At 41.0% G+C, this 14,546-nt stretch overlaps 1 protein-coding gene across 1 annotated transcript in view; it reads right to left on the reverse strand.

The window, feature by feature from the left end:
- fes (FES proto-oncogene, tyrosine kinase) overlaps positions 1–14,546 on the reverse strand; it is a 50,454-nt gene that overhangs the window by 11,289 nt on the left and 24,619 nt on the right. The window contains exons 6-13 of the mRNA XM_020529923.2: positions 8,008–8,145; positions 7,350–7,469; positions 6,654–6,776; positions 6,276–6,462; positions 5,867–5,944; positions 2,961–3,170; positions 1,765–1,887; positions 871–924 (exon numbers count right to left, since the gene is read on the reverse strand). Coding sequence (XP_020385512.1) covers positions 871–924; positions 1,765–1,887; positions 2,961–3,170; positions 5,867–5,944; positions 6,276–6,462; positions 6,654–6,776; positions 7,350–7,469; positions 8,008–8,145 — 1,033 coding nt within the window. The remainder of the gene's footprint in view (positions 1–870; positions 925–1,764; positions 1,888–2,960; positions 3,171–5,866; positions 5,945–6,275; positions 6,463–6,653; positions 6,777–7,349; positions 7,470–8,007; positions 8,146–14,546) is intronic.

Below are 14,546 nucleotides of genomic sequence, written 5' to 3' on the forward strand. Positions count from 1 at the left end.
GCTGGCCTTCACATCTCGGGGACTGGAGTACAAGGATGCAGAAGTTATGCTGCAGTTATACATAACTTCAGTTAGTACTCCAAGTGGGGTCTAAGAGCAGATCTGGGTCCCACGCCGTAGGAAGGATATATTGGCCTTGGAGGGAGGACAGTGTAGGTTTACAAGAATGATACCTGGACTTCAGGGGCTAAGTTATGAGGAAAGATTACACAACTTATTCCTTTTTCAGTCTTCAGGATATTAAGAAAAAGTAGATAAAGATAAACTATTTCCACTGGCTGGAGATTCTAGAACTAAGAATTATAGTCTGAGAATTAGGGTCAGACCATTCAGGAGAGATGTTAAGAAGCTTGGTAGATGTTTGGAACTCTCTGCCACAAATGATAGTGCTTGCTAGATCAGTTGTTAATTTTAAATCTGAAATGGATAAAATTTTGTTAAGCAAAAGGTATTAAGGAATATGGGCCAAAACCAGGTATATGGAGTTAGGCCATAGATCAGCCATAATCTCGCTTGAGGGACTGAATGGCCTACTCTGTTCCTATGATTTCCAAACAGCCCCGTAATGGTGCAGTCTCTGAGGTATCAAGAGAGTGTGCAGGGGCACAAGTGCGTGTACATGACAGCTCCGTACAAAACAACAGTTCTCTTCACCCAAGTACCAATGTGTGAAGCTGGACAAAGAGCAGCAGCAGCAGGCATTTCAACTGTGGGATCATTGTTGGGTCTTTCCTTATCTGTAAAGCTATGCATTAATTTGTAGCTGACCTTTTGGGAAAGGAAGACACACATCAATTTTATACAGTTTGACCATGGAGGAGCTGAGGAGAATGGGATTCTGTAAGTATTATCAGTCATGTAGATACTTACTCGCCCGATGCGATCTCCTATCAGGACATCTTCATGGTCCAGTACCCATTTATCCTGTAACAAAATGTACATCAGTGCAGAGGTCCCAGCTGTTGTTACTCCTGTGCTTTACTCAAGTGTTTATATGGAAGATTAAGCAGTGAGGATCTCCAAATTTGTCAGTTGCAAAGACCATAACATTTTGCCCAAGTTACTGTTGTAAGACAATGATTAGGAGTGGGGCCACTGTGAGATTATTCTTGTTCCTAATGCAGGATCATTTAAACCAATTGTAATCTCCATTCAGTACCATTAGTCCAAATTGAGATCACTTACCTCTGTGCAGAGTTAAGCAAATCAGGAAGTTGTGTGTGTGTTTGGCTGACTGCTACACCAGACAGTTCCTTTATCTCTTCATTTAATGTGGAAAGTTCTAAATGATTATAACTAGTAAGGTACATTACTGCAAGACTGAAGGGAAAGGACAGAGAACAAGAGAAAGAGTGAGGAATGGACATTGTGAGAGAAGGAGAGTGTTCTTTGAGAAATAGAGACAGGGACAGAATTAGTGAGAGAGATGTATTTACGATGAGAAGGAGGTTAAATGTGAGAAAGCAACAGATCCAGGACAAATGAAAATGAGAAAGAGAGAGCATGCGAGCATGAGACAAAGCCCAGGAGGTGGTTGGATAAAAAAATATGATCATGAGAGCATGAGAGAGCGTACCAGCGAAAAATTGTGACAGAGAAAGCATAGGAGAGACAGACACAGAGAGCACATGAGCGGGAAGAATACAAGAGAAAGAGTGACGGAAAATGTGACAGAGAGTGGTAAGAGAAAGAGGAGGGGAGGGGGGTCAGGGTAAACAGAGTGGGGGGAAGAGTTTATAATTGGCATGATATTTTAACCCGTACCTTAACAATTGGTTTGATTAGTACAGCTCCAGTTTTCTTGGTGACAGGTTGTCTCGTTTTTACAAGGTTGTCAATGAGGAGAGGGATTGTGGGAAAGCTCTCACCATCAAATCGATACTGGGACTGTTGAGAAACAGAAGATGAGAATGGCATTCACATATTCAAAAGTCAGCGCTTTTCAGTGTATAAACATTAGTTGAAATTTGTCAAATATTTTTTCACAGTATGTATTAACTCATAAAATGATTGTAATAATCTTTCTATTGCAATCTAAATACCAATGAAGACCGGTCTGAATGCTATGTTTCTACATTGACATCTCTATAATTGCATGCTAACACTCATTTTGTTCATAACATACAGTGCACATGGTGTAGTATGCACAGCAGAAAACTTTGCTTACTGTACATTTATGTCACACTTAATGTTGAACAGGAAAGACACAGAACAATTACTGATTATTTAACTATAGTAATATTTCTTTTTCTTCACTAAATACACTCTCTCTCCCTCTACTCTTGAAAGTAGATGTCCATTTCATCTCAACTCCAACTTTGAACATGCAAATTAGGAGCAAGAGTTGGTCACTCAGCCCATAAAGACTGTTCCTCCGTTCAAATTGATAACGGCTGATTTAAATACTGCACATTATCACCTATCTCCAATAACCTGTGATCTCCTTGATAAAAATTTCTGTGCCCCAAGTAAGAATTGAACTCTCAGCCTTCAGATTATGCGATTGACATGCACTAACGGTGATTGATGAATTTGGCAGCGTTGGAATACAAAGCCACATCTCTACAGAGGAACTAAAATCCAGCATCTCAAACTGCTCAGCCAAGTTATAACACCTCCTATTGACTCCTGCTGGCTGACAGCTCCACAGGCACAAAACACCCAAACAGTCCATTTTTCATCCACGTCTTCACCCAATGACTGCACACGTATGCATGTACATCCCAATGGCATGGAAAAGGATTGGTGGAGTAGGCATCTTCCACCCCAATTCCACAATTGATTGTTTCTTCTATGCAAGGAATTTCGATTCCAATCATGACTTTTCGACCACAGAGCTGCAGTAATTCACCATACAGCAAGGATCAAGCAACTACTTAACATCAGCCATTGGGAAGAAAAAGTTCTAGGGGAATTTACAGATCACCACCCTAGTTGCCCTACAGTGTTCTGTTACTTACATCTACATGTTGAATGATAAAATGGCGGCACTGTCCAGCAGACATCACGGACAGAACGTACTCTCCTTTGTTCTGGCTCTCTCTCACCAGGAAGTCACCTTCATTGATCAGGAGCTGCTGAGTTTCCATGCGGGGAATAGCACCATGATACCAGGTCTGCTGGCACAGAGGCTTCTGAACAGCTGGTACAATTGGCAGGAGGGGAGGGAGCTGTTAAGAAGAGCATAAATCCCATTAGGATCATTTAATAAAAGGGCAGAATGGTGTCTTTGGAAGAGAGTGGAAGTAGCCTTCAAGCACAGGATTACAGTTTACAACATACCCAAAGCTTTGTGCAAAGTTAGTGATTGGAGTAAACTCCCAATAGGGTAGTTACCCTGTTATGACTCTGGTAGGAGGAGTGCATTGGAAATCCAACCCAACCAAAGTATGAGCCATACCAAAGTGAAAACATCTGGATCAATCACCAAATATGGTCAAATTGTTTTTCATTATTATCAACCAGATCAAAAGTGACTTTCACCAGGCTTTTCAAAGTCAAAAATGACTTGTTTGTTACAGACAGACATTTTTTAAACAAGTGACAAACTGGTTATCACCCGATTAAATTATGTCCCCCTGAATCCCTAAAAGACACATCTGTGACAATGCAGAGCTTTTATGGGTGGGGAAAATATTAGGCAAAAAAGAAAACAAAAACACCACCCTTGCAGGTCAAGGGGTGAATTTAGATAATTGATTTCTTACAGTTCCTTTGAATTCCTTTTAACAAGATTTATTGGTAACAGAATAATAAAAAAAAGTCTTTGGACTAGATTTCAGATGTAGCTAAGAAACAGTTAGGAGTCCAGATATTTGAAACTTTCAGCTTTTTTTCAGTCCACTTCACTGAAAGATAGAGTGCTACTTTCAGCTTCAAGGTCTGACTCTTACTGACTGAGAGAGAGACAGACAGACAGACAGACAGACACAGTACTGCATCCTTGTAAACATTTTCATCAAATGCCCAAAACCTCTGGTGTGCACTGAAAAACACACAGCACCTCAGTCCAGAGGCTGTTGCTAGTGATAGGAACATAGATTCATTTGGGTTTTCCAGATCTGTTAGCTCAACAATTAAAGCAATATCTCTCTCCACAAATCTTTGCTTGGACACTGCTGTCCAAAGTCACGAGATGTTTTGTAAATAGCAAATAGCAAATATAGTAGACCACAGTGTCTTTTAATATTTTGGCTTTCCAGTTCCGAGCAATCAAATGATGAATCATTTGCAACCGAGTAATATCTTGATGTTTCCATATTCCAATTCTCATAATCCCATAAATGTATATGTAACCAACACTAAAATTATGAAGCAGGTTGGGAGTAAGGGGAATGATAACCATTTGCCCCAGGGCTCCTGAGCTGGTAGGTGGCTGGTGTATGTGTGGGTGGGGTGAGGAGGTTGTTTGTGGTGATGGGGAGGTAAAAGTCAGCCTGAACTCTCTTGGGATTGTACAAGATTTCTCTGTGGTCAGTGGGCTGGATTTGCTCCATTCACAGTTAGCATTTTAGGTTCTGAATCAATATCAGCTAAATGTATTTGAAGACAAGGTTGACTGGTTAGTAAGGTTAAATCACATGGGATCCAGGGAGAGATAACCAATGGATACAAAATTGGCTTGATGGTTGAATACAGAGGGTGGTGGTAGAAGGTTGTTATTCAGACTGGAGGCCTGTGAGCAGTGGTGTGCCGCAAGGATCAGTTCTGAGTCCACTGTTGTTTGTCATTTACGTCAACGATTTGGATGAATACATAGGAGATACGGTAAATTAGTTTGCGGTTGACACCAAAATTGGTGGTACAGCAGACTGTGAAGAGAGTTATCTCAGAGTACAACAAGATCTGGATCAGATGGGCCAATGGACTGAGAAGTGTCAGATGAAGTTTAATTTTGGTAAGGCAAACCAGGGCAGGACTTACACAGTTAATGGTAATGTTCTGGGGACTGTTGTCGAACAGAGGGAATTAGGGGTGTAGGTTCATAGTTCCTTGAAAGTGGTGTTGCAGGTAGACAGGGTGGTGAAGGCGACGTTTCGCACACTTGCCTTCGTCAGTCAGAGCATTGAGTACAGGAGTTAGGATGTCATGTTACAACTGTACCAGACGTTGGTAAGGCCACATTTGGAGTACTATCTAAAATTTTGGTCACCCTGCTAAAGGAAGGACGTTGTTTAACCAGAAAGGTCAAAAAAGAACTTGCAAGGATGTTGCCAGGACCAGAGGGCTTGAGTTATAAGGCGAGGCCGGGACATTTTTCCCTGGAGCATCAGAGGCTGAGGGGTGACCTTATAGAAGTTTATGAAATCATGAGGGGCGTAGATAAGGTGAATAACTAAGGTCTTTTTCCAAGGGTAGGAGAGTCCAAAACTAGAGGGCATAAGTTTAAGGTGAGAGGGGAAAGATTTAAAAGACACCTGACGGGCAACTTTTTCACACAGATGGTGGTGTGTGCATGGAATGAAATGCAAAAATAAGTGGTAGAGGTGGGTACAATTACAACATTTAAAAGACATTTGGACAGGTACAGGAATAGGAAAGGTTTAGAGGGATATGGGCCAAACACAGGCAAATGGGACTAGTTCAGTTTAGGATGCCTGCTCATCATGGACAAGTTGCACCAAAGGGTCTGTTTCCATGCTGTATGACTCTATGACCCCCTGAACAGGCTGATTAATGGGTTATTTGGGAAGTTGAACAACTCAGTTTTGTACATTGTCAACCACTTAAGCTTATGAGAATAGGAGGAAGCCATGTTCCGCTATTCAATTTATAACACCACCTACCCTTGGTTCAGTCACATTTCAGTGTAGAAAAATCTACCAAAAAACTTATGTTTCAGAATTCATGGGAAAATGCCACTTACACTGAACTTTGGTTTGAACAGTCCTGAAAAATGTGTCTTCAGGGCTTCCAAAGATGAGGCTTTGACACTATCTTTTCCCTTTCAAAGAAACATAAACAGATTAGCACAAAATCAGAACTCAGAAATGCTGCAAATATGCAGTATGTTCTGTCAGTATCTGTAAAGAAAGTGGTGGATTCCCACGCTTCAGAGGCGGGGAACATTAGAAACTAGGCCATAGCAGTTTGTAGTCTTTGAGCTGTGGAATTTGTAGCTGAATATACTATTTTTAATAAAGAGAAACTTGCACTCCACAAGTAACTGATTGGCTGTAAATTGTGCTGAGTTATTTTGAGTTATTTCGAAGACACATAATTACTGCAAGGAAATTCAAACTTTTTTCTCCATGTAGATGGCAATCGAAACTCACAACTGAGGAGTTGGAATATCTGTCCTCCTCCAACTGCAGTGCTGGTGGAGGCTCCTTATCTCCCAGCTCTTTCAGCTTCTGCACCAGAATCAGACGCTGTGCCTCCAGCCTCCCCTTGTTGCACAGAAGGACCTGGACCTGTTGTCTGCTCTCCTCCAAAGCACATTTCTTGCTGAAGATGTAAACACTGCAATTGACCAATTGAAAAGCATTTAATAGAAAAAAAAGAGACATCAGTAACAAAAAGATATATAAGGAACAGGACCAGGAGTAAGCTATTTGACCCCTCAAAACTCCTCCAGCATTCAGCACGATCATGCTGATCTTCTACTTAATTGCACTCTTCCACCTGCTCATCAGTACATGTGACTTTCTCACCGTGATCTACAGCCACTTGATTGCTCCTCTGCTGTTATTTCTGTGGAGATCTGTCTGATGGTTGCCTGTCGGTTATCAATGGTTTCTTTCAGAGATTGCAACTCTTCCTCCAGAGATGTTAGACTATGGGCATAAAGAAAATAAATCTGTACAGTACCTACCAGGAATATGAAAATTGTGCTGTTATTTGTTATTGTTCTATTGTGAGGAGGAGCAGGTTCAAGTTCAATCTGTCCCAGAGATGTATCATAACAAGTTTGAATAGATTGATTTAAAAATATCTACAACAGAATACTTTGGTAATTCTATCACATATAATATGTTTAGCCTCTGGCTTACTAGTCAGAATCACATCTGATCTTGGAAGCTAAGCAGACTCAGGCATGTGTAGTATTTGGATGGGAGACCGCCTGTTTTCAGGGCTCTTGAGGGGCAGTGGTAGTGCCCCTCCCTCTGGGCCAGAAGGCCAGGTTTAAGCCCCACCTGCTCAAGAGGTGTGTCATTGCATATCTGAATAGGGTGACTAAAAACATCTACAGGCACGTGCATGTGCACACACACCCACATCATGTTTGCATGTATACACATAGTACCTGTGCTCACACCAAATTTGGAAGCACTTGTTTGCACACAGGTACCAACACTGACAATGCACACACGCTAACAGATGCAGAATAGTGCTGGAAAGCCACTTACCTGTGTTGCATTGATTCAATGGTCAAATCGTTGAGCTCCAACTCTCCCACCTGCAAATTGTCCAAGTCCTCAAGGAGGCTAGTGTCAAAGCTGGCAAGTGGTGGGACCTCAGCCACAGACCTGTCCGTTGGGGGCAAAAAAAGGATTCAGGAAGGAACAAAGTGACGGCAGGTCTTGTTCAGAAGTGAATCATTTTTGGAGTTCTCGCCGGGTGTGGAGTTGAGCTATTTGGACCGCAAAGATACCAGAATCAGATTCTTAGTCAATGAGGGCAGTGGAGTTAACAGTGACCACAGCAGTTCAATTGGATTGAATTGTGGAGAAGAATGAAAATCAGCCAGGGATCTTGCTTACAATGGCTACGGGAACCCTATATGTGGATGTTAGTCTGAGCAACCATGATTTCTGTGGTCAAATAGCACTGACAATAACTGTCGTGACTGTCAGGTGAAGTGGAGTCACTAAGAAAACTACTGGAGAGCAGAGACTAGTACACCCAGTCATTGTCTTCAGGAGAGGAGTGAGGAAGCTCCTGAAAAGCATTATTTTCACAGCATGTATATTACTGTAAATATTGGAGGTATTGGGAACAAAGTTTTGTAGCTGTATCAAATCAGAGATGCGAGCACTGAGAATTGTATGCACTAGAAGCTCAAACCTGTTTTGCTCAATGAAGCTGTCATATTCTTTGCGTGGGTCGATGGCCTCAATAGCATCACTGATCTCCCGATGAACAGTCACCACTTCCTCCTGGATCAGGCTGCTGATCTCCTGATATTCCTGCAAAATCTCTTTCCTGTGGGTAACAATGGGAACAGAATACAGTAAGTGCATTGTTATCTGTTCAAAGATATTCCAACAGGGTTCAAACTACCACAACATCTTTCCCTATTGCAAAACTTTTGCCAATAAACCCCAACTGCTAACCCATTTAAATTTAGGTCCTGGCCAAAATTTTGGGGTAGAAATTCATCTGGGTCATATATTATGGACTCCTCCTGAGACTTAGTTCCAGCAAATGCAACAAGCCTGAATATTCAACTATGACGTATAAATGTATAACTTGGATAAAGTGAATGAAAAGGGCCTATTTACCTATTAGAGAGGTCAGTAACTAGGGGTCTTACATTTAAAATATTTGGTAGAAGGATTAGAGGGGAGATAAATTTTTTTCACCCACAGAGCGATGAAAGGCTGAAACTTACTGCCCAAAAGTACAGGAGAGATAGAAACTATGAACATTCAAAAGATGTCCAGATTTCAAATGCTGTAACCTGCAAGGCTACAGACCCAAGGAAGATTAAGCAAGATGGCTCATTTGGCTGTTTCACATGTGATAATGGCCATGTCTATACCTGTGAGTCTTCTGTGATTGTATGACACCTATTTCTGTACCAAATCACACCACTTTGATTCTTTGTAAGTGCTCCCCCTCTCCTTACAATTCACTAGATAGGGACCGTGAGACCATAGACATGGCAACAGAAGTAGACCATTTAGCCCATCGAGTCTGCTCCACCATTCAATGAGATTGTAGCTGATCTACTAATCCTCAACATTTTGGTACAAATAGGGGTAGGGTTTATAAATTAATGGTAGGGCTTCGGATAGTGTTGTAGAACAGAGGGACCTAGAGGTGCAGGTACATAATTCTTTGGAAGTTTGCATCACATATAGACAGAGTGGTCAAAAAAGCATTTGGCACGCTTGCCTTTATTGCTCAGTCCTTTGAGTATAGGAGTTGGGAAGTCATGTTGAGGTGGCACGAGACATTGGTGAGGCCTCTTCTGGAATGAGGTAGCAAAAATTGCAGATGCTAGAGTCAGAGACAACACAGTATGGAGCTGGAGGAAGGGTCCTGAACCGAAACGTCAACTTTCCTGCTCCTCTGATGTTGCCTGGCCTGTTGTGATCCTCCAGCTCCATACTGTATTGTCCCCTCTTCTGGAATATTATGTCCAGTTCTGGTCGCCCAGTTATAGGAAAGATATGATTAAGCTGGAGAGGGTTCAGAAAAGATTTACCAGGATGTTACCAGTTATGGAAGGTTTGAGTTATAAAGAAAGGCTGGATAGGCTGGGACTTTTTTCACTGAAGCATAGGAGGTTTAGAGGCAACCTGATGGAAGTTATATAAAATAATGAGAAATATAGATGGAGTTAATGGTAGTTGTTTTTTTCCCTGGGAGGGGGGATTTCAAGACTAGGGGGCACATTTTTAAGGTGCGAGGAGAGAGATTTAGAAAAAGACATGAGGGCCAATTTTTTTTTTAAACACAGAGGGTAGTTCACATATGGAATGAACTTCCTGAGGAAGTGGTACAGTTACAACGTTTAAAAGACATTTGGATAAATACATGAATAGAAAGGGTTTGGAGGGATATGGGCCAGGAGCAGGCAGGTGGGAATAGTTTAGTTGGGCATGGGCTGGTTGGACCGAAGGGTCTGTTTCCATGCTGTATGCTGTATAATTTCACTTTCCTGCCTTTTCCCCATAATCCTCGATTCTTTTACTGATTAAAAATCTATCTCAGCCTGGGATATATTTAACAACTGAGCTTCCATAGCCCTCTGCAGTAGAGTATTCTACAGATTCACTGCCTTCTAAGAGAAGAAATTCCTCCTCATCTCTGTCCTAACTTGGTGATCCCTTACTCAGATTATACCCTCCAGTCCTGGACTCAACCACAAGGAAAAGCAAACTCCCCAGATCTACGCTGTCAAGCCCTGTAAAAATTTAAAATTTCAGTAAGATTGTCTTTTATTCTTCTAACCTCTAATGCGTAGAAGCCTAACCTACTCAACCCTCTCCTTTCATAGCTGTTCAGTGAACGTTCTCTGTATAACCTCCAATCTTTAAATAAGGAGACAAAAAAAAGTTCAAATTATTCTAAGTGTGTCTAACTAGTTCCTTGTATAGTTTCATGCTCCATTCTCTCTGAAATGAAGGCAAACATTCCATTTGCCTTCCCCATTACCTGCAGAACTTGGATGCTAGCTTTTTGTGATTCATGCTTCCATTAATTTGAGGACTTCCAAATCTTTCTTGCTACAGCTTTCTACACTCTTCCTCCATTTAAATAATATTCAGCTCCTCTTTTCTTCCTGCCAATTTGCATAATCTCACATTTTCCCACATTATATTCCATGTGCCAAGTGTTTGCTGAATCACTTAGCCTGTATATAATCTCTTGCACATTGCTTGTATCACCCTCAGCACTTGCTTTCCCACTTATTTTTGCAAACTTGGTGATTGTATATTCACTTTCCTCATCCAAGTTGGTTAGCTAAGTAGGGGGCTGATACCTCAAGTTGACTGGACAGCTGGTTTGTGGTGCAGTGATGCCAACAGTGTGGGTTAAATTCCTATACTTGCTGAGGTTACCATGAGTTTGCTTTTCCTTGTGGTTGAGTCCAGGACTGGAGGGTATAATCTGAGTAAGGGATCACCAAGTTAGGACAGAGATGAGGAGGAATTTCTTCTCTTAGAAGGCAGTGAATCTGTAGAATACTCTACTGCAGAGGGCTATGGAAGCTCAGTTGTTAAATATATCCCAGGCTGAGATAGATTTTTAATGAAGGCCCCATCTTCTCAACCTTGCCCCTTGACTGAGGCGTTGTGACCATCAAGTTAAACTCATCACCAAATCATCTCTCTCTAATGAGAAAGCAGTCCTATGATCCTCTGGGGGACAGTGGTGACTTTACCTTTTTTTTTAAAAGCTTGACCAAGTTATTCAAATATTTTGTGAATAATTTTGTCCCCAGCACAGATCCTGTTAGCACTCAGCTAGTTACAGGTTGCCATCTTGAAAATGCCCCTTCTATCCAATTCTGTGTCCATTAGTTAGCCAATCCTGTATCCATGCTAATATACAACTCATGGTTTTTATCTTATTAAGTAGCCATATACACAGTACCTCATCAAATGCCTTCCAGAAATCCAAACATATTGCATCTATTGGTTCCCCTTTATCTATCCTGCTTGTTACCTCCTCAAAGAATTCTCATAAATTTGCATTCCAGTGTATGAAAATTTGAGCTAGATAAAATCGATTAGTTTTACCCTGACTTCAGACATGCAAATCACACACCCACTCTCATAACCTAAAATACACATAATTCCCAAATATCCTCACACAACACACACCACCCAAAGCAAATATGTATACACACACACACACAGCACATAATCAACATACACCCCAACAGAGATACCACACATATGTATATACACACATAGATAAAGTGGTCAAAGTCTTATTGAGCCATAGGCTACTTTCATTCAATAGAGTCAGCTGGTAGTGGTTTAACCTGAGGATCACCATGCCTCAGGCAAAGGGCAAAGATGAGAACTTCATGCTAATTTCAGCCAGTATAGGAGTTAAACTCACACTGTTGGTGTCACTCTGCATTGCAATACAGCTGTACAGCAACTTGCCTAAACAACCCTCTTCAACACATACACACATCGCACAATCACCTACATGTATAAAACAACATCCATGAACTCATACATATTCACAGCCAGGCACACAACACGCAAAAATGCACGCACTCAGACACACACACAGTACAATCAACCTCCCTAGCTAAGGAAACCTGTGGATGATCATTTGCTATCTGATTTGATGCAGGGAGGAGGGGCCAACAGCACAAAATGAATCGTAATGATGGGAATGCCGTTAAGGAAAATGGAAATGTCATGATGGTACAGCAGAGGGAGCTGTGTGATTGGGTTCATTATAATGAGCAGTTTGACAGAGAATGTTGCAGTGAGCAAGCAGCTACATTCTCATGTGAATTGCATAAAGCTCAAAAGAGTTCTTTCCATTTGCACACCCCCAGCACTGGCCATAACACACTGAAAAATGACACTCCAGAAAGCGCACACAATTTCTGATTTGATCTGTCTTTACTGATACAACCTGTAACTGCTCTGTCTTTATGGGTTAGACTAGTAAGAGGTTTGGGTTTTGCATGGAAATAGACCATTTGGTCCAACTTATCCATGCTGATCTGACATCTCAATCTCACCTAGTCCCATTTGCCAGCATTTAGCCCATATTCCTCTAAACCCTTCCTATCCATGTGACCATCCAGATGTCTTTTAAATGTTGTAATTGTATCTGCCTCCACCACTTCCTCTGGCAGCTTGTTCCCGCTATGTGAAAAAGTTGTCCTTCAGGTTCTTTTTAAATCTTTCTCCTCTCACCTTGGTTTATCCTCTGGTTTTGGACTCCCTGTCTTGTCTTCGTTTTGGATATGCTGTTTCTCGGTCTCTGCCTTACCCAAGAATAGCTATAGGCCAACTCCCAGGAATTACAGCAACTCTTTAATTAAAGCACTATTACTGGTCTTTGCAATACAGTTCTGTATTCCATCTTCTTCTCAGAGTCTTATAAGAATGTGACTCCTGATGTCAGTTTTATGTTGTACATCATGTTATTAACATATTAGCACTTGTTTTAGAATAAGTTAATTTCCTGAAAGGTGCTCCCAGTTCCAATACTGGGAAGATTTAAGTACAGACTGTAATGTCCCCCCCCATATTCAATAAATCAACTATGTCACTGACCTGTATTGAAGTATTAAAATATCTCTAACTTGAGTTTATCTTTTAACTACTGCTGAGCTGATGTTTATTTTAATAATTGAGCTGAGCCACTTAGGAATGATTCAAATCTGATGAGATAAGTTAACCTAACAGAGGTTGGGATTGGTGTTCAGGCCCTTCTTGCAATATGAACACTGGTTCAGTTGAGATCAACACAGTATCATTTTCACGGCTTTTTTTTCATATTACTCGGAAAAGGACACATTTTGTCAAAGGTTTTGTGTTGCACTCATCAGGACATTTCACAAGTTCAAGGAAGAAACCAACATTTCTACTGCATGAGGCAACAACGCCAAATGGTTTCCAAGTGAATTGTGGAGGTGATGCCATGGAGAATGAATCTATTAATGCTGATTGACAGTTAAAAGCCAGTAGTGTTTAAATTTTAAACTAGCAATACTAACACTGATTGATCAGGTTTTTCCTTGAGAATTGAACCAGTGAATAGCTGTCACCTCATTCACTGAACTGAAACAGGTGCGCAGTGTGTGTACATGTTCTTTCTGTCTGCAAGAACAACACCCTGTGTATTAATATATAGTTTCCAGTACACACAAATGTGCCATACTGCAAGCCCATCTGACAATCCTAAATTGGTTTTCTGCGTAATTCCTTACAGATTTAGGATTATCCAGCAAATCTTGTCCAATCGCAGAAACACATCTAATGTCAGAAACTGTTACCAGTTTTACAAGCATGGGATGGGTGGGTGTGGTCAATGCCTTGCTTGTTGCAAACAGTGAAGGCATATGCTGTTTGATATGATCTGCCAGTCTCTGGGACATAATCCACATACCTGGCATCACATTGGAACTAATATTCCTTTACCACATTACACGTTTGTGTGTTAGAAAGAATTTGTTTTGCTTGTCATCAACATCCTTTTAGTGGTGAACACCACTCATGTTGCTACTGTATTATAGTAGCTTGAAACAGCTAGCTTCACCTGTTGCTCAAGCTTTTTAGATGCCTTAATTAATTTGAGGGATAATTTGAGGTAGGCTGGGCAATTTACAGAAACAGAGTGACCGCCTTATGACCTTGTATGAGTTTGCGCGATATACGGCAAAAAACGATATGTTCACAATAACCATTATCCTGCAGAATAGCTTTGATAAGCTGTAATTGAACATAAAGTGTACACTGAACAAATGGTTCAGGACCTATTCACAAGTTTTCTGGTAAGTAAGTTGATATGTGTGGAACTGTAGGAATCCCAATGTGTGAACTGACAGTGAAAGTATTTTTGTGGTGGTCATTAGTAGCCTCCGGCTGTTTTCTCAACTAGAAATTCAAGGGAAGGGAACTCATTTCACTGTTCCATTTAAAAACATTTGAGCGCAGGATGGAGATTAAGACGACATACAAGGAAATTCTTACAGCTGTGGATTCAAATACATATTGGAAATATGCAAGAGGTAGAAGGATAGATGTCATCCCATATAAGTCATGTTTCTGGTGGAATTCAACAAAATATATTTGCGAAGACCACAAAGGACTTACATGTTGATAGCAATGCAGTTCTCCATGTGCTTATTTGACATTGTTTGCCTATTCATCAACATACCATTCAAAGAAGCC

Source organism: Rhincodon typus, chromosome 36 (genome assembly GCF_021869965.1).
Source record: "Rhincodon typus isolate 14 chromosome 36, sRhiTyp1.1, whole genome shotgun sequence".
Taxonomy (NCBI): Eukaryota; Metazoa; Chordata; class Chondrichthyes; order Orectolobiformes; family Rhincodontidae; genus Rhincodon; species Rhincodon typus.